Consider the following 19,291-nt stretch of genomic DNA (forward strand, 5'->3'; position numbering starts at 1 on the left):
AGACCTGGTTTAGACCTGGTTTAGTTCTGGTTTAGACTTGGTTTAGACCTTATTTAGACCTGGTTTAGACCTGGTTTAGCCCTGGTTTAGACCTGGTTTAGCCCTGGTTTAGCCCTGGTTTAGACCTGGTTTAGACCTGGTTTAGCCCTGGTTTAGACCTGATTCAGACCTGGTTTAGTCCTGGTTTAGCCCTGGTTTAGACCTGGTTTAGCCCTGCTTTAGTCCTGGTTTAGTCCTGGTTTAGTCTTGGTTTAGCCCTGGTTTAGACCTGGTTTGGACTTGGTTTAGACCTGGTTTAGTCCTGGTTTAGCCCTGGTTTAGACCTGGTTTAGACCTGGTTTAGTCCTGGTTTGGACTTGGTTTAGACCTGGTTTAGTGCTGGTTTAGTCCTGGTTTGGACTTGGTTTAGACCTGGTTTAGCCCTGGTTTGGACTTGGTTTAGACCTGGTTTAGCCCTGGTTTAGACCTGGTTTAGACTTGGTTTAGCGCTGGTTTAGACCTGGTTTAGCCCTGGTTTAGACCTGGTTTAGACCTGGTTTAGTCCTGGTTTAGACCTGGTTTAGCCCTGGTTTAGACCTGGTTTAGTCCTGGTTTGGACTTGGTTTAGACCTGGTTTAGTCCTGGTTTAGACCTGGTTTAGACCTGGTTTAGTCCTGGTTTGGACTTGGTTTAGCCCTGGTTTAGACCTGGTTTAAACCTGGTTTAGACCTTGTTTAGACCTGGTTTAGTCCTGGTTTAGACTTGGTTTGGACTTGGTTTAGACCTGGTTTAGACCTGGTTTAGCCCTGGTTTAGACCTTGTTTTGACGTGGTTTAGACCTGGTTTAGACCTTGTTTTGACCTGGTTTAGTCCTGGTTTAGCCCTGGTTTAGACCTGGTTTAGTCCTGGTTTAGACCTTGTTTAGACCTGGTTTAGTCCTGGTTTAGCCCTGGTTTAGACCTGGTTTAGTCCTGGTTTAGACCTTGTTTTGACCTGGTTTAGTCCTGGTTTAGACCTGGTTTAGTCCTGGTTTAGACCTTGTTTAGTCCTGGTTTGGACTTGGTTTAGACCTGGTTTAGACCTGGTTTAGTCCTGGTTTAGACCTTGTTTTGACCTGGTTTAGTCCTGGTTTAGACCTTGTTTAGACCTGGTTTAGTCCTGGTTTAGACCTTGTTTTGACCTGGTTTAGTCCTGGTTTAGACCTGGTTTAGTCCTGGTTTAGCCCTGGTTTAGCCCTGGTTTAGACCTGGTTTAGACCTGGTTTAGTCCTGGTTTGGACTTGGTTTAGACCTGGTTTAGTCCTGGTTTAGACCTGGTTTAGACCTGGTTTAGTCATGGTTTAGCCCTGGTTTAGACCTGGTTTAGTCCTGGTTTAGACCTGGTTTAGACCTGGTTTAGTCCTGGTTTAGCCCTGGTTTAGTCCTGGTTTAGACCTGGTTTAGTCCTGGTTTGGACTTGGTTTAGACCTGGTTTAGCCCTGGTTTAGACCTTGTTTAGACATGGTTTAGACCTGGTTTAGCCCTGATTTAGACCTTGTTTAGACCTTATTTAGACCTTGTTTAGACCTGGTTTAGACCTGGTTTAGCCCTGGTTTAGACCTTGTTTAGACCTGGTTTAGACCTGGTTTAGTTCTGGTTTAGACTTGGTTTAGACCTTATTTAGACCTGGTTTAGACCTGGTTTAGCCCTGGTTTAGACCTGGTTTAGCCCTGGTTTAGCCCTGGTTTAGACCTGGTTTAGACCTGGTTTAGCCCTGGTTTAGACCTGATTCAGACCTGGTTTAGTCCTGGTTTAGCCCTGGTTTAGACCTGGTTTAGCCCTGGTTTAGACCTGGTTTAGACCTGGTTTAGACCTGGTTTAGCCCTGGTTTAGACCTTGTTTAGACCTGGTTTAGACCTGGTTTAGTTCTGGTTTAGACTTGGTTTAGACCTTATTTAGACCTGGTTTAGACCTGGTTTAGTTCTGGTTTAGTCCTGGTTTAGACCCATCCCTGAACACTTACGATTATTTGAAATATTCGGACTCTGCGATTCGTGTTCGATTAAAAATGCCACTTTTCAAAACTAGAAACATGTAAATGACGTTTTGCAGCTCGTCAGTGAAGAGGCGGGGCTTATCAGTGAGGAGGCGGGGCTTATCAGTGAAGAGGCGGGGCTAATCATTGAAGAGGCGGGGCTTATCAGTCATGCAGATCTGAACAGGAAGTCAATGGACCAGTTTCTATATCAATCTGTTTTATATGGACATTACGATTTACCATGAACAACCTGTAAAATGATCTACTTATCCTACAGTTCAATACGACCCATGTCTCCTTTAATGTTCCCTCTAACTCAGGCATGTCCAGACTAGGGCCCGGGGGCCAAATGCGGCCCTCAGACCAATTTTTGTTGGCCCTCCAGCTTCCTGCTATATTGGCAGTAAAGTAGTACTTTTTATTGTGAAAATTCAGGCATATTGATGTTATACCAACCTATTATTAATGTTCTAGGTTTAATTAAAGGTGTGGGGGCTCATCGCAATTCTGTCAAATGCAAAATTTCAAATGATTCACTTTGTCATTCAACAAATTCGACATCGTCAAGTTGTTTGCGGCCCTCTGCTCCGTTTAAAGTTTCAAAATGCGGCCCTTGGTGAAAAGAGTTTAGACGCCCCTGAGAGTCTAACTGATGTTTTCACTGCTCACCCTGATATGCAGAACTCTACACATGCATCATTTAAAAGATTACAAGGCAAAATACATATTACACTAGTTTAAAACTTGGAAATATTACTTTGGGGGAAATAACTGCTGAGTTTACATAGTGGGACTTCCTGTCATTTTCATTACTTGGCCCAAAACCAAGTCCATTTGGAAAAGATTCAAGGCCTCGTTTTTCCCACTTTTAAGCTCCTCTGGTTCTTTCACATTGAGTAAAAGGTGAGAAAGGACAATTGAAACACAAGAACTGTAAAAGTTTTATTGACCGAAGCGTTACTCAGACTTACATGATACAAGAACATAATGTGAGCTCCGCCAGGCTATGATGAAGTGCACCAAAATCAACATCACATCGTCAACATGAGTAGAAAGCTATGTGTGAATGTACAAAGAACTCTGCTGCTTCTGATCCACTCATGTCCAACCCAATATGGGCCCAGCACTGGGTGTTGGCACTTCCTGCTCGCCTCTGATTGGTTAAAGTGGTACAGGTTGTAAGTAGCAGGTGCGCGTACAATCATCAGATCAGGCAAACAGAGGAGCGGACGGTGGGCCGCGCCCGTTCTCACGTATGGCACTCTGAAGGTGAGGGGCCCCGAGCCTGTCCACTGTCCCGCTCTGATATAGTATAGGCCAGAGTGAGTCATCGTCGTCATGGCAACCGTCCCAACTCGGCACTGTCTCTTGATATACACAAGTATTATACATTTTTATAGTGGCACTGGTACAAAATATAAGACGTCTGCGTAAAATCTTGTCCACAAATTTAAAAAGACTGCTTTTACAAATGTTACAGTCCGACACCTCCGGACCACGTCCAGACCCGGTCCGGACCCGGTCCAGACCCGGTCCGGACCGGGTCCGGACCACGTCCAGACCCGGTCCAGACCCGGTCCAGACCCGGTCCAGACCCGGTCCGGACCACGTCCAGACCCGGTCCAGACCCGGTCCAGACCCGGTCCGGACCCGGTCCGGACCACGTCCAGACCCGGTCCAGACCCGGTCCAGACCCGGTCCAGACCCGGTCCGGACCACGCCCAGACCCGGTCCGGACCACGCCCAGACCCGGTCCGGACCACGCCCAGACCCGGTCCAGACCGCGCCCAGACCCGGTCCAGACCCGGTCCGGACCACGCCCAGACCCGGTCCGGACCTCGCCCAGACCACGCCCAGACCCGGTCCGGACCTCGCCCGGACCTCGCCCAGACCCGGTCCAGATATAAAGTTCATGTTCATGTTTTGAATGTTAAATTGAATCATTTGTTTTTCTTACATGCCGTTATGAACAATTTCCACATTCTAAACTATAAAGATGCATAATTTGAAGAGCGATGGAGCTAAAATGCTTTAAAAATACCCTCAACGCGCTGCCCGGTGGCCAAGTGGCTACGGCGACAGCACATATGCCACGCTCCATGTGCAGCCGACTTCAGTGTTTTGCGAGTTCAAATACTGGTTCAGACAATTTGCCGCATGTCCTCCCTTCTCTCATCCCCATTTCACGCTAAGCTGTTCTGTCTAATAAAGCATTCGGGCAGAAAATATACCCCCGACACCTTTCAAATGTTCAAATGTTGTGATCATTTGCTTTAAAATGAGCCGCGCCCTGTCCCTGACTGTAAAAGCAGTCTTTAAACATACAGTATTGAAACTTTAGACATGTTTTTTTGCTAAAACAGTCTCTCTCTTCTTCCGGCTGAGTGTGTCGGATACTGTAAGGTAAGGCAGTTCCGTTTGCCCGTGATGTACGGTGAAGGCTCGCGCGGCCCTGACCTCTCGTCTCTGAGGTCAATACGTCTCTAAATAGTCCGCGTGTCGCCAAAGAAAGACTCTGTATGATTACTGCTTATTATCCGTCCGTCAGCGTTGAAGAAAAGGTCCGTCCTGACTTCAGATTTCTGTGTTTCGGGCTTAACAAGTCCAGACCTGTGGCACAAACGACAGTATTTACAATTTACACCTCAACAAAAGCACAAAGAACTTAAACCAAGTAGTCAAAAGTTATCAATGTTACAATAATTACAGTTTATATAAAGTAATCTGCAACTGAAGAAGCTTTGAGGAGAAGAAAAGCGTAGAACTAAAGCTGGTTCTTAAGGATTGCTTGCCTGACCAGTCATTCCCAACACGTTTTGGTAGATGACTTATCAAACCTGTGTGTGGGTCTGGGGCTCGACCGCTGCGTTTCAATTTCTAGGGCGGAGTTTAGAGACAGAACCAATCACATAAACCCAGAAGTGACGCAAACAACGCCACACGCTTAACCAGATGTTACGTAGCCCATGTCAACAAGGCGTGTTCCGTATTATCCGTCCCCGAACGCAGAAAATGTCTCCTGAATCGCGATGACGCCCTTCGTATAACCGCATCTAACGCACGTTCATCACGGCGAGTAGAGCGGACTTTCCTGATCGTTCAAACTGAAGCCAGAGCAGAAGTAAACACTGGGTCACGAGCCGGGTCACGAGCCGGGTCACGAGCCGGGTCACGAGCCAGGTCGGCCATCTTGAATGTTTTGGAACAGGGGGTGGAAAGCGCTACTTCCGTATCTCAGTGTGACGCGTAAAAACCTCCGACTGGGATTGGTCGGTAAATGGATTACCAACAATTTCATTGGCTCTGACTTCGATCCCAGACCCTTACGCATTCGAACAGGATGTGGGCGGGGCTGGCGGGTCAGGCAAAAGGATTGGTAGGCTAAATAAAACAGGTTTTTACTTGAACAAACGGCAGTGGGTGTTATTGAAGAGCAATTTAACAGTTACTTTATCAGATAATACGTTACTCATCCACTGAACTGAACCACGATCCTCCTCTGTGATCCTCGTCTTGAACAGTAGAATGTCTGTTTACTATGGCTGCTTTAGGTTTGCGGGTACCTTCACGGTGCTGTCCACGGCTCCGGAGAAGAGGCGCCCCCTAGAGACGGCCAGCGCTGTGACACTGCCCTGGTGTCTGAGCAGAGTCTGGGTGCAGATCATGTTGTCCATGCTCCACACCTGCGTCACACAAACTCATCAGATTCAACAGTACAGTGTTCAACAGAAGAGTACACAGTAGTATACAAAGGATTATTATCTGAATTTGGCTTATGTTAGCGCTGCGATGAGACTGATCCAATAAAGAATGGGAATGAGACGTCAGATCACAACAGTTAAGGTGACACTAATAAACTTGAGATTTTGAGATATAAAAGTATTCTGACACGACAGTACATAGGGCGGTATTCAAAACATCTATATTGTGATTTATCGTGATAAAATTCATACATTCATAATACATTGCTGAGTTATCAACAATAATGAACCTGCTGCGTTAAGGCTGGATCTGCTGAGAAGGTGAATCATTTACAGGACAATTATATTCAGATATTAAGGACATTGTGAATATGAAATTCCAATGCATTTCGTTCTACATGATCAAAACATCAATTTAGTAACATTTTAACACTGGTTTTAAAGGATATCAGGACATGTATCGTGTCAAGTGTATCGGGATGCACATCGTATCGTGACGTACTGTGCAATACCCAGCCTGTAGTAGTAGTAGTAGTAGCAGCAGCAGCAGTAGTAGTAGTAGTAGTAGTAGTAGTAACATTCTCAACACAAAGTTTTTAGATCTTCCAGAGCGCCTGCATTATTAAGGCTGGCTTCGTTCCATACTTGGCTCCTATGCATTATAATACAGGATAGTATAGTGGGAAATGGGGATGAGACCAAGGAAGGACATTACAGCAAACTGATGAGAGCCGTATTTGAATCCACAAGGTTATTCACATGAAGCGCACATGTGCTATCCACTGTGGCACCGAGGGGCAGCAAACTATAAAACATCAGGGTTTTGGAGACGGTCGAGCCCTGGAACACATGTCATCCTGTGACATTAGAGATTTAGACGACTCATTGTCAAATGTAATAAATGTTTTTATTTTGCTGCTTTATTAAAATGAATGGGATGGAACGTTTATATCAGTCCCAGACTGTGTGTGTCACGTCTGGAAGTGTTTATATCACGCAAGAGAATGAAGAGAGAAGATCGTACCCTGAGTGAGCGATCGTAGGACGCACTGAACACTTTGGTCTGGTCTGGAGTGGAGATGACGGCCAGAGCGTAAACTGTCCCCACGTGTCCGGTCAGAGTGCGCACCTGCTCCTTCGACTCGATGTCCCACACCTACACACACACACAGACATACAAAAAACACAAACACACACAAACAAACAAACACACACACAAGTATTTTGATTGATTCATGCATGTTTGAATAATCCCGTATTATCTTGTATTCGAGATTTGATTGGAGAAAACTTGTTTCCACCTAAACCCCATCTACTTACTACAAACTACTATTATTGAAATTATTCAGATTCCGGGTCATACAAGTATCGGTCGGGCTCAAAAATGTCACGTAGCCATAGAAACTAGGGATGAACCGATATGGATTTTTTTTTGAGCCGATAACAATACTGATGTGACCTCATCAAAAAAGAGCTCTTGGTCTCAATGGTTCTAAATAAAGGTTAGTCAAGGCCACAAATCTGCCTTAATTAACTTCTCACATTAGTACATAACATATTTGTGGCATAATTGTGTAAACAATTAACATACAGCCATATTAGCTTATTACTCTCCTATTTTTTTAATATCAGCCAATGGAAATCTGAAAACCATGTTGCTCATTGTGTGTCCATAAACACTGTGAAGTCCCATTTAAGTGTCGCTTACGTGAATGAGGTTCTCGTAGGTGCCGCAGACGATGTGGTGGTTGGTGACGGCGATGGAGTAGACGCTGCCCCCGCTGGTCTGGAGGACATGCACACACTCCAGAGAGCGGATGTCCCAGATCTGAGGAACAAAGTCACTTATTTTATCCTTTCTTTATCAATCAATCAACACAGAGCTGCACTATTTGTTATTATTGTTTTAATAAGCGGATTCTGTTCAAAGTTCCCATTTCAATGTCGTAAATTCAGGCAGGATTAACAAAAAGAAATAGGATTGTGAACTGACAAAGCAACAACAGAATCAGAATAATGTTAGTATAGATCCAAACTACACTGTCAGCAGTTTTTATGCAGAATAACAGTTGTTGTTTGTGGTTGAAATTATGCGCTTTTGATTTGATTGCGATTTAACCTGCAGCCCTAAAATCAATGTGCTTTATTTATTTTGCGTTGAAATTGCAGACTTTGTGGCATTGCTTTCCACTTATTATACTGTAAACACGACCTTCGCCGATGGCTTTGAAAATAACTCCCTAAATGTTGTGTGGGAATATTTTTATGAATCTTGGCAATACATAAACAGTCACTTCTGCTTGGAGAATATTTGATCACTCTTCACTGAAGCTAACTCGACTGTAAAGAGAGAGGGAGGCGCTCAATACAGTCTTCAATAGCCTGTCCTAGAGGTATTCATGCGCACACGCGCGCGCGCGCACGCGCACGCGCACACGCACACGCACACGCACACGCACACGCACACGCACACACACACACACACACACATGTTCCGTTTGGTGCCTCGGAGCAGCACCGCGAGCTGTGGCTAATTGGCTAATTGTCAGTGTTGAGGAGTGACAGGAGCCCAGGGCATATTTACACAGAGAAGCTGCTCGACATGAGACGAGCCGTGAGCCTGAGCGACGGGTGCTGGGAAGGAGAAGCCTGCACCCGTCAAGAGCACGTGTTATGAAGGTGACAGATTTCACTTTACAAGCAATAAACAAAAGCACCCGTTCAGAATGTTCGATCAGTTAAAAGGTGCTAATAGGTGTTAATACATGTGTTCGCGGTGATGTCATACAGCCGGGACTTCCCCATAGCGGCCATTTTAAAAGGGGCACGCAATATGTAAAAACCAACACGACTGCATCCTTTTCTACGGCATAATGAGCTACGAATACTTTGATTCTTTAGACGATAACGGGAAACTAAGGTACACGACAAAGCTCTCATTTCTTGGTCAGTCAACAGAGCGATGTCCTAACAGAACAATGACCTTACAGAACAATGACCTTACAGAACAATGACCTTACAGAACACAGTTTTTTTGGCATTTTGGCCTCATATTTCCTGGATTTCGTATGTAGTAGACGCGCTGTTGTGCCCCTTTCAAAATGGCGGACCACTGCACAAGTTCCCGGATGTGCGAACGCATGTATTGCTTTGCTTTGTACGGCATTAAAGGGGTGAAAAATCAGTTTTTCCTCAGTACAGATTTATTGTAAAAGCATCTATTTGGGTGAAAATTAGTCCAGCGTGAGCTTTTATGCATCTTTTATTCTCTGTGAAGCAGGAAGTGTGCTGTTAGCATGCTAGCTCTGAGTTCTTGCCTCAGATGTGGTAAACGTGAACCGCTGACTTTAAAATGAAGTAGCTCCGGTTCTAAAAATCAGGTACAGCGCCTTTAAACACCTTTAAAAAACATAAGGAGCTGGCCAGGTTACAGGTCAGATCTGTGGAGAGGCGACCATCTTACAATACATCACCTGTTATCAAGCCGAGTTACCTTAATGGTCTGGTAGGAGCCGCTGTACAGGTGGTTCTGTGAGGCCACCAGGGCTCGGACCCAGTGATTCAACCCTGTCAGCTCCTTCTTCAGCTTCAGCTCCGTGCCCACGATGTCCCACACCTGAGCACACAACAACAACACACACATTACACACAATACACACCTGAGCACACAACACACACCTGAGCACACAACAACAACAACAACAACACACACATTACACACAATACACACCTGAGCATACAACAATAACAACACACACATTACACACAATACACACCTGAGCACACAACAACAACACACACATTACACACCTGAGCACACATTACACACAACACACACATTACACACATTACACAGATTACACAGCTGAAAGAAACAATAGTAACAATATATACACATCTCATAACCTGCTTTTACACTTACACAGTGCGCACACCACTTAGGAACTAAACCCAGCAGAAGGTCTCATTTATAAAGCGTGCATTCCACGTGAACTTTGGGATTTATAAAAAGACAACTTGACCTAAAATGAAAAAAGGCTGAACTTTGTGCATCACGTAGAGAGTTTGAGGCAGTTTCTGTTTTGTCTGTGCGAACACTTCCACTAAGAATTCCACTTTTAATAAATGAGAGCCCAGAGCAGTAGACTAAACCAGCCGAAGAACAGACCGAACCATGTAAACATCAGACTAAAATAGGTTCATATCACTCATGAACATCATTTAAAAGCTGGTTTCTCCTAAACACTACTTGGTAATATGTCAAAACTCACAATTTGTAATATCAGCTAAAATATGCTGTATTCATTATTCTGCATGATATCATCTTGAACATTTACAAAGCACTTATAGTTTTATTTGTTTTAGACTTACAGAACTGCATAGTCTGAATAAAAGCAGAGCTGCTGGGCTGAGTCTGAGAGGAAAGTCCCTGTGCAAGAGCTGACGACATCACACACAGAACACACTAATGTTCCACTGTCCTTCAACACAACTATGTACATGTGCCTCTCTTTGATTACAGTCAGTACTATACTTCAAACACACTTTACACTTCTCCTCAGTCTTTGCTTTGGTATTTCATGTTTTAGAATTTAAAATAATGCAAATTTTGAGAAAGCATTTGCATCACATCTTAACATCAAATCCTTATTTTTTACAGTATTTTGCTGACAAAGATGAGCCACTGTTTCAGGCCAACACTGATTCCACAGCGTTGGAATGTCTCAGATATCGTGTCCTCCCTTTTCATCATGTGACCGGTTCAGGCGGCTTCAAAGCGTCCAGTTTACCTTCAAAGTCTATGTGGACGCACGTCCTGGACATCCAGCGTTTTTGCAGCAAATTTTAAATGTTTTTGCGGCGCAAATCCTGCAGCGCAAATCCTGCAGCACAAATTCTACGGCGTGTCAGGGGCGTTTAAGCGTCGGACGCCCTGGACGCCCTGGTCCAAGGCGGCCAGAGCCTCCGACGCAGAAAAGTTGGATAAAGCTGAACATTTGTGCGGCAGACGAGGCGCTGCAGCCAATCAGAGATTAGGCTCCAGTGACGCACCTATACATGACACGACCCGGAAGAAGAACCAAAACAAACCCCGCAATGATACAAAATAATCCAGACGCAGCTTCTGGAGCAAATGATGATATTCACTGAACTCTGCTCAATCTCTGAAGTATCTAGACCCAGACCAGACCCGGAGCCCATTGCCTCCATTTTGAGACTTTGTAAAGTAAATACACCAAAGCCACTTTCTCCACCTGCTCTGCCATCGCACCAAGAAGACAGCAACACAGGGAATCACAACTCCTCCCCTGTGCGTCTGCTGGGGAGTTTATTTTTTGGACACGCGTCCAAAGCGTCAGCCTTCAAATGTACAGGGCGACAGGGTACTCGGGCGACAGGCGTCTAACTCGGGCGACAGGCGTCTAATTCGGGCGACAGGCGTCTAACTCGGGCGACAGGCGTCTAACTCGGGCGACAGGCGTCTAACTCGGGCGACAGGCGTCTAACTCGGGCGACAGGCGTCTAACTCGGGCGACAGGCGTCTAACTCGGGCGACAGGCGTCTAACTCGGGCGACAGGCGTCTAACTCGGGCGACAGGCGTCTAACTCGGGCGACAGGCGTCTAACTCGGGCGACAGGCGTCTAACTCGGGCGACAGGAGTCTAACTCGGGCGACAGGCGTCTACAGGCGTCTAACTCGGGCGACAGGCGTCTACAGGCGTCTAACTCGGGCGACAGGCGTCTAACTCGGGCGACAGGCGTCTAACTCGGGCGACCGGCGTGAATCTGGACGCCGCGGTCTGACCGCTGCTTTAGTCCTCACCTTGATGGCCTTGAGCGAGCCGCTGAACAGCATGTTGTGAGACGAGACCAGCGTGCACACAGGGTTGTCATGGGCACGAATAGTGTTCACTTTCTGCAGAGTCTGGATGTCCCACACCTGCACACCACAGAAACACACAGGATTAAGCAGAGATATGTGCCTCTCACATCCAGTCAGGACTAAACATTGACTCAAACATGTCTACACTCCAGAAGTAAGTATGCTGAATAAAGGACTGAGAAGACACTTACAATGATGGTGCAGTCTGCGGAGCCACTGTACAGGCGGTTTCTATGGAGACAGAGGAGTCATGGTCTCAGAAACAGAAGATATTTTAGAGATAAAAATGGATCCTCAAGCGATTTCTGTTTTCTTACCCCTGGATGCACAGAGCCAAGACGATGCCATCGTGCCCCTCCAGAGTTTTCTGGCACTTGTAAGTCGTGCACGTGTCCCAGACCTGAACAACACACATTAGTATTAGAGGCAACTGACTCTTGTATGTATTCAATATGTGTCATTTGTGCTGGACTATGGATGAAATGTTCTTAAATCAAAATATAAAATAACACTATTACTGCAATTAAAACAATAATACAATAAAGCCAGCATCAAGCCAGCAAATTGTATTGTGTGTTACATGTCTAAGAGTCTAAGTATCTGTGTCGTGTACTAGTACCTTGATGGTCTTATCAGAGGAGCCTGAGAAGAGCAGGTCTCCAGTGGAGTAGACGCACAGACACCAGACCGGACCCTGGTGCCCCACAAACGTGCCCTTACATTTGAAGATCTGCTGAGGGTCGTATGCTGCATAGAAAGGACGTTACAGTGAGTGATGTTTTAAGAGAGAAATCTTTCAGTCAAATGTAAAGAAACAAAGCACATACAGCCCAGGATTCCCATGTTAAGTCTGGCGTTGATGTGGGAGAGTTCATCCTGTAAAGACAGACGATTGATTGCAGCGTGCTGAATATTCATACAGTGTGGGACATGAATCAACACGTACATTGAGCATTGAAGCGTCTCTGCGGAACTCCATCAGGTCCTCACTCAGCTTGCTCTGGTTCTCGTCCAACACGTCTGAAAAATCATTCGGCATTTACTCGTCATCTCTGGCTCGAGTTGACGGTCACACCCATAGTAAATCCATCTATAGTATTATACAGTATACGCAAAGGACTGCTTTTGAGTCATTTGAAAGGAGAGCCTAGAACAGACTGAATTATTTGGGTCATTATAGCTGTATGTGGTCATTAAAGGTATTTTTTAATGTGGTCAGATCCTATTTGAAGGTGTCATAGTTTCCCATTAATAAAGGAGACTATGGTGGACCCCCAAAGTTTAATTTTCTCCCCCATAGTCTAAAAACAAACTAAACAATCAACCGATGTGCCAAATAATACTTTTGTGTGTTTTATTATCTTAAAAAGCGTAAAAAAGAAACTACACTACTCAAAAATGTGCTGTTTAAAGATTGAATATAGGCAATAAGTGACCTTCATGATACATTTGTAGAAAATAGTAAAGTGTTGGCCTTTGCCACCAGTATCAGCAGAATCTGTGGGAAACGCTGCATGATGGTGATGGTTTTGACAGATCATAATTTAGTGTCATCATACATTTGTTCACTTGTATCATGCATTATGTTCTTAAACATTGATACAAATGGATGTAGTTGGAGAGAGCTGCTGGTGACACATCTGTTCAGAGACTGCACGGCCCCAGTGCTGCTATTAATAAACCACCTGTTTACGGGGCCTTTTTACACCAGGGTTTCTCAAAGTGTTCAAATCTGTCACTCACAAGTGGATGTTTGGGACCCACAAATATTTCACGAAAGAGTGTGGTTTTATTTCTTTAGATTTGTAAGCATGAAGAACACACAGTTGTGGCATGAAATGGAGAGAGAGTAGAGACATTCGACAAATGGTTGTGGCCACAAACGTGCGATGCCTTAAATTATCGGACAGGCAAGCACATTTAGATGCAGTTTAGAATAGCTAATATCTACTTTAAAGAATGTGACCAGAGTTTAATTGACGAATACTTTAAAAATGTTGTATAATGACAGAATGATAGTTTGATCAGATCCATTGACACAAGGTCAACACACAGAGTCATTCTTTAGAAACAAGCAAAAGGTCGACTCTTTTTCTCTCACCAAATTTGAGCTCCAGATTTTTCTCCAGCTGGTCTAACTTCTCTGACAGTTTACCCAACATGGAGCGCAGGAAGGCAATGTCCTGGTCCTTCTGAGCCAGGGTCAACTGCATCTCATGGAACCTAACAAGACAAACAAGTACAAACAACACTACAAATATACTTACATGACAGAAGATTAATAGCCATTGAGAACCATAGAAGCTAAAGACACACTGACCTGTCATCAGTCTGCTGCAGGAACTCCTTTAGTCCCTCAAACTTGCAGACTTCCAGGTGGGTTTCATAGGTGTCCTGGTTCCCGATGAAAGTGCAGCTGAAACGAAGCAGAGCAGACACTTGTGTCATTACCTCAGAATCCCGAAACATCCCAACTGAACACTGTGACACTCACCCGTATTTGGAGTGGGGACATTTGATGTGCTCACACTCTTTGAGGTGGGCCTCCAGGTTCATGGTGAGCAGAGGGGGGCACGACGGGTTGTTGGGACAGCGCACCGGCCGGTAGTCACAACTGGACTCGTGTTCTCTGAAGACACAAATGGCGGAGAAAGTGAGCGATAACTATATGCGGTGAATGTGGAGAGTTTGAGGCGGTATTTATGCTTTAAACAACACATATGTCAGCGGAGACATTTTCTATATGTATATACAATTTACCACTACTGTGAGAAGAGACCATTTTAGAGCTAGCTTTATGAAATCAAACTTATCTAAATAAAAAAAGTCATGATATTGTCACATAAAAATCCAGATAAAAAGTACTTTACATGTTGAAGTTACCCATTTTTCAGTGAATAATTACGATTATTGATTAACCGAATAATCTTGACATCCCTAATTGCAGCTCTTGATACACAATTAAGTGCAAATTGTGTGAAAAGTGTGAAAGCAAACAAGATAAGAATGATGTTAAAGTTATACTCAACAGTTTCGACATCACAAGAGGCAAGAGAGCTCCTTTAGGCCGTCTCTAAACCAAACTCATCTCATTCCTTTCCTAAATGCACTTCAAATCTCCATCCTTCATCCTGCTTGACAGCTACATACAGTCCTCCATCAGCCACCTCATCCTGCCCCTGATTGTGTGTGTTCCTTACATGCGTGTGGTCAGTTTGATGGTGAAGGGGCAGCCCAGTGGGTCCACCTCGAAGGCCCCAGGTTTCCCGGCCACAGCTCCGGCCGCGCTGCCCGTCGCTCTGCAGCCGTATTTACAGTGAATGAACAGCTCCCCGATCTGCTCCGCCACCGCGATGTTGTTCACCACCACGGTTAGCTTAGCCGCATCCACTGGGCACTTGTCTGTAACAGAGTAGAGTCTTGTTAGAAAAAAGACAAGGTCAAGAGAAGATATTAAACTGAACTTTTAATGTAGCATATTACCCTCACCTGAAGTCAAGGCACAACGTCTGCAGAAGGTATGCTGGAAAATAAGCGAGTAAAAACGGTTACATTCTAAGCACCGGTGTTCACGAGGCCTCAGAAAACACCATCACGTGGATGAGAGAAAAGAGTGATGTTGTAGTTTTGTCAGACAATGTTTAAAAGGTGTCCAAAGTTGTGAGAAAGGAACCTGGAACTGAAGATAGGTTTTTTGTACGAAGCAACATTCCTTTGTCTGTTCTTGATGTTGCAACATTGTTCCAACAGATTATGCAGATGATTCCATACAAAAATGTAGATGAAAATGTCAACTAAACTACCGTACTTTTCTGGCAATAAAGCGCTCCTGAATAAAAGCCACGCACACAAAATTTACAAAGAAAATTAAAATTGTACATATACAATACCAATAAGCCGCAGGTGCCAGAGTTGTAACATGAGATAATTACAAATATATATACGGTAGTAATGTGTCTTTTGAACCAGAGTTCTCACTGCGCTGCGGGTTTAATTAGTCTAATATCTCAGTGAATATGAGTTGGATTGTAAAACACACAGCATTTTGAAGCTTAACAAATAGCAAATACATCACGCTGTCCCCTCTGTCCCCTCTATCCTTAGTTACCCTGTGTGAGCTGATTTACCTTCACATCCGGTTCATCTGCTCCTGAGCTCGTGCTTAGCGAGTGTTACGTTGTAACATGAGATACTCTGTAGTGATGCAGGATTGTCTTTTGACCAGTGGGGCAGGTCGGGCCAAGAAAGTCACATTTCAATGCGTCAGGTTCTAAACTGCAGACCACCGTATATTGCAAGTCAGCGCTCTGAGTGCGTCTTTGGTCTAGATTCACTTCTTCATTAGACTAATTTCTCTGTGAATGAGTCCGATTGTAATAAAACACAGCATTTTGAAGCTTAAATTAAAGAGAGCACGTGTCCCCTGGACAGTGACCACTGTCCACTGACATCTTCTTCTGCAGTGTGTCAAACGTTTGCTCCCGGTGGCCGTTAGCCAGTAAAATCTATACATTAGACGCACCGTTGTAATGGCCGCAGGGTTCAAGGTGTGAGAAAAAAGTAGCGGCTTAAAGTCTGAAAAATACGATAGTCATGTGAGAAATGGCGTACCCCACAGGTTGTGATGACTGGGTCCTTGAAGACGCTGCAGCACAACTGGCAACACAGTTTGACTGAAGGCGGCTCAGCAAACACTTGTGGCTCCTGTAAGAAAATAGCACATTCAACAAGTCCATCATTACCAAATAGAAATTCTCATGCATTTTAAAATCCATTTTCAGATATTAATTTGTGTTATTGCGGGTCTACTTAGGGGAGTGTATCTCCTGTATCTTGGTGCACATGGTTACCAGTTTTAGAGCTGGTCTAAAACCTGTGTAGTGTATGTGAGTAAAGGCTTGTCATACCGAGTCATCTTCCTCCTCGTGCAGAGAGAAGGTGGAGCGCAGAGACATGTTGGACTCAGAGTGGAGGGACCGCACTGAGATGGCCGAGTCGGACCTTCGAGGAGTTCCAATCGGGGGCTGGTAACGACCATAAAGAGGCCATTTAATATTTACATGTATTACAATAAAGAAATAAAGAAAAAAGGCGTGTACCATTCCATCGTCATCGTCGCGGGGGGAGTAGGTCAGAGTACTGGAGGAGGAGGGAGTTCTCCTGTGCTGCTTAAAACTGCTGGTTCCTTCAGCTAAAATCAAGAAAACAATTATCATATAATAAATGCATTAATATATCTATAAATTACCATTCATTTAAAAAAAGTAGAATTGCATTTTATTATGATGAGCAATTTAATAACTTTTTTATAATTCTGGTCCCAGTTTCTGTCACGTCATTCTGTCATTCTAGTTACTATTCAATAACAGTTGGCCCTGGACCCTTAGCTTCACATTTAGATATTATAAGGATGTACCGGCAATAGACTTAGTGTTCCACAAAGGACCGTTTGCTAAATTGTATTCATGGGTTTCAGTGACTCAATGACTTCAATGACTGAAAGGACTTTTGGCCATTCAAAAGATAATCATATTTTGCTTTGAATTGCTTATTGCTTTGGCACCGTTCCCAAGCACCCATGGACAGAGCTCTACGGGCTTTAAACATGGAGGAGCTTGTTTACCTTTAGCTCCAGCTGCTACAGAGGGGAAGGTCGGCCCGAATGAGGCCTCCATCCTGCTCTGTGGAGAGGCAAAAACAGGAACGGTCTCAGTTAATACAACCAATCACCGCCATCCACACTCTTGGCATGAATGATCAGAGAAAGGAGTGACTAATATGATTATCTGACCGAGCTGCAGGAGTCAGCTGGGGCGTGGATGGGGCAGAACCAGGTATGACTCTGTAGTTACTCCTGGTCTTCAGCCACAATCCGGGCACGTGTCAAAGCGCTAGGCCTGGAGGAAGAGACAGACAACACAACGTCAAGGCAGGACTTTCAAATGCAGAGTTGAAGCAGGGTCTGGGGACAAATCCATAAAGATACAGTACACCGTACAGGATGTTGGAGCAGAGAAGAATCCGCCCATATTTGGCCTGAGAAACGCCGGCACCAGCCAGAGTTTCTGATACAGCAAAGAGTCCCTGAAGAGCGGGCGAGCGGAGAGCAAGGGCGGTCACACAGCTGTTTGTGGGACATTAGGCTCCTGGATGTATGGGCCACACTGTTGCCTCCAAGTAACCACACAACCAATGCAATTATTCTGCTCCAGAGCTATTGTTTGCGACAGACAATACGAGACTGAGTCATGAGGGTTATATCCCAGAAGTGAGGCTGTAAATGCGTTGCGATTACACAATAACACTTTAGTTCCAAGCAAGGCAAATAAAATGTAAGTTTGTTGTTCTGCTGAAAAATTGGACATGCTGAACCTGTTGGGCACCAATTGTAAAAGCATTTAATACAAACCAAACCTATATGTGCGAATCCATACCAAGAACTATGATTGTTGACATGATCCAGTCTGATTAACAACACACTTTGAATCAGCTTACCCCAAGACTAATGTCTCTCTTGGAAGACAAATCAAAACCTTAACATTATTCTGAAAATAGAAAGAATAGGAAACAATTTGCCTGTAGATACCCAAACATTCAAACATGACATATATTTGAGGCATGCAGCCCTCACTAATAACAATGCAAACTTACAACGATGAATGGAAGAATATGCACGCAGGGTTTTGCCTTTTTAAATGCTGTTTCTAATGCGGTTTAAAGGCAGTGTTAGTTGCTGTAAACTGTTCCTGGATTTTGGATATAACGTCGCTTATTGATGACATAGAAAGAGGGGTTTTGTTTGAGACCCCAGGACCACATTTCCCCCTCACATACAGCCACAAAACTGTAAAACTGCAATGAACATTTACCACAGTCATAATAGCAAATCATGAGGACCTGTCATGTGCGCTCTGAGTCCGGGGGGCATGGAACAGTCTGACGGCCGGAGTGAAGGCCACAGATAGCCCCAAACCCCCGGGACAGTCACAGGCACGCGGACCGGGGACCGATCGCCCCGTTCCCCCCTCACCGTCTTCCCACCGGTGGAAAAAGCCCACCACAAACACCCCCCGTTACGCGTCTGCCTCGTCTCACGTCCTCCCGGTGGTTCCCGTAAAAGCAGAGCACGCCCCCCGCGCGCGCACAAACACACACACGCCGAAGTTGAAGCGCGAGCAAAACGTCACCTTGCCCCGCGTGTAAGTTGCATTTGCCGTAGTTAAGACGGTAAACGCGACCGCGATCACCGTTAGCGACTAGTAAACAACCAAGTTCCACAATTAGCTCGCTGAAGTGGCTCGTCTCCTAGCTAAAGTTAGCCCCGGGTTGCGTTTTGACAACAAGCGCGGCTGTAGTGAGCAGATATCGCTGGCAAAAGCGGGACAATGACGTTTTAAATCGTACGTCAAGCCGATGTTTGAACAAATGCCGGTTTAAAACGTTGTCTTACCATTATTTTTAGCCGCAGCGCACGGCTTGAACTCAGCAGACGAATTCCTGAATCTTTTCCTCTCGCTCTCTCGCTCTGCGCTTCAGACACAGCGAAAACCTGCGCGTTGCATTGTGGGACTTGTAGTGCGACGCGAAACGGTTTCGCGCACGGGCCGTTTTGATCGAACTACATCGCTGCGTTTTTTTTCCCCGTCGCCATTGGGTCCGCGGCGGTCGAGCTGTCATCGCGCGACACGCCGCGTCACGCCGCGAGGAGGAG

The 19,291-nt window shown here is 45.1% G+C and overlaps 1 protein-coding gene across 3 annotated transcripts; it reads right to left on the bottom strand.

Annotated features, from left to right (window-relative positions):
* Positions 1–2,924: 2,924 nt before the first annotated feature.
* traf7 (TNF receptor-associated factor 7) lies at positions 2,925–19,048 on the bottom strand. Of its 3 annotated transcripts, XM_072443580.1 has the most exons (22): positions 19,031–19,048; positions 17,372–17,477; positions 17,204–17,261; positions 16,680–16,771; positions 16,488–16,604; positions 16,192–16,284; positions 15,064–15,103; positions 14,781–14,982; positions 14,075–14,209; positions 13,901–13,996; positions 13,682–13,803; positions 12,527–12,600; positions 12,408–12,456; positions 12,200–12,327; positions 11,898–11,980; positions 11,772–11,811; positions 11,521–11,637; positions 9,190–9,312; positions 7,405–7,524; positions 6,721–6,852; positions 5,559–5,678; positions 2,925–4,605 (listed from the first exon to the last, which is right to left on the bottom strand). In XM_072443580.1, the coding sequence occupies exons 3-22, from the start codon at positions 17,253–17,255 to the stop codon at positions 4,591–4,593; spliced, it is 1,950 nt and encodes a 649-aa protein (XP_072299681.1). In that variant the 5' UTR covers positions 17,256–17,261; positions 17,372–17,477; positions 19,031–19,048; the 3' UTR covers positions 2,925–4,590. The 3 variants fall into 3 exon arrangements, with proteins under 3 accessions (XP_072299681.1, XP_072299682.1, XP_072299680.1); XM_072443581.1 differs by lacking the exon at positions 19,031–19,048 and having other exon boundaries at positions 15,070–15,103; positions 17,372–17,494; XM_072443579.1 differs by lacking the exon at positions 19,031–19,048 and having other exon boundaries at positions 17,372–17,494.
* Between the last annotated feature and the right edge of the window lie 243 nt (positions 19,049–19,291).

Source organism: Eucyclogobius newberryi, unplaced genomic scaffold (assembly GCF_026437365.1).
Source record: "Eucyclogobius newberryi isolate DKJ021-1_F unplaced genomic scaffold, fEucNew1.0.hap1 SCAF_13, whole genome shotgun sequence".
NCBI classification, from domain to species: domain Eukaryota; kingdom Metazoa; phylum Chordata; class Actinopteri; order Gobiiformes; family Gobiidae; genus Eucyclogobius; species Eucyclogobius newberryi.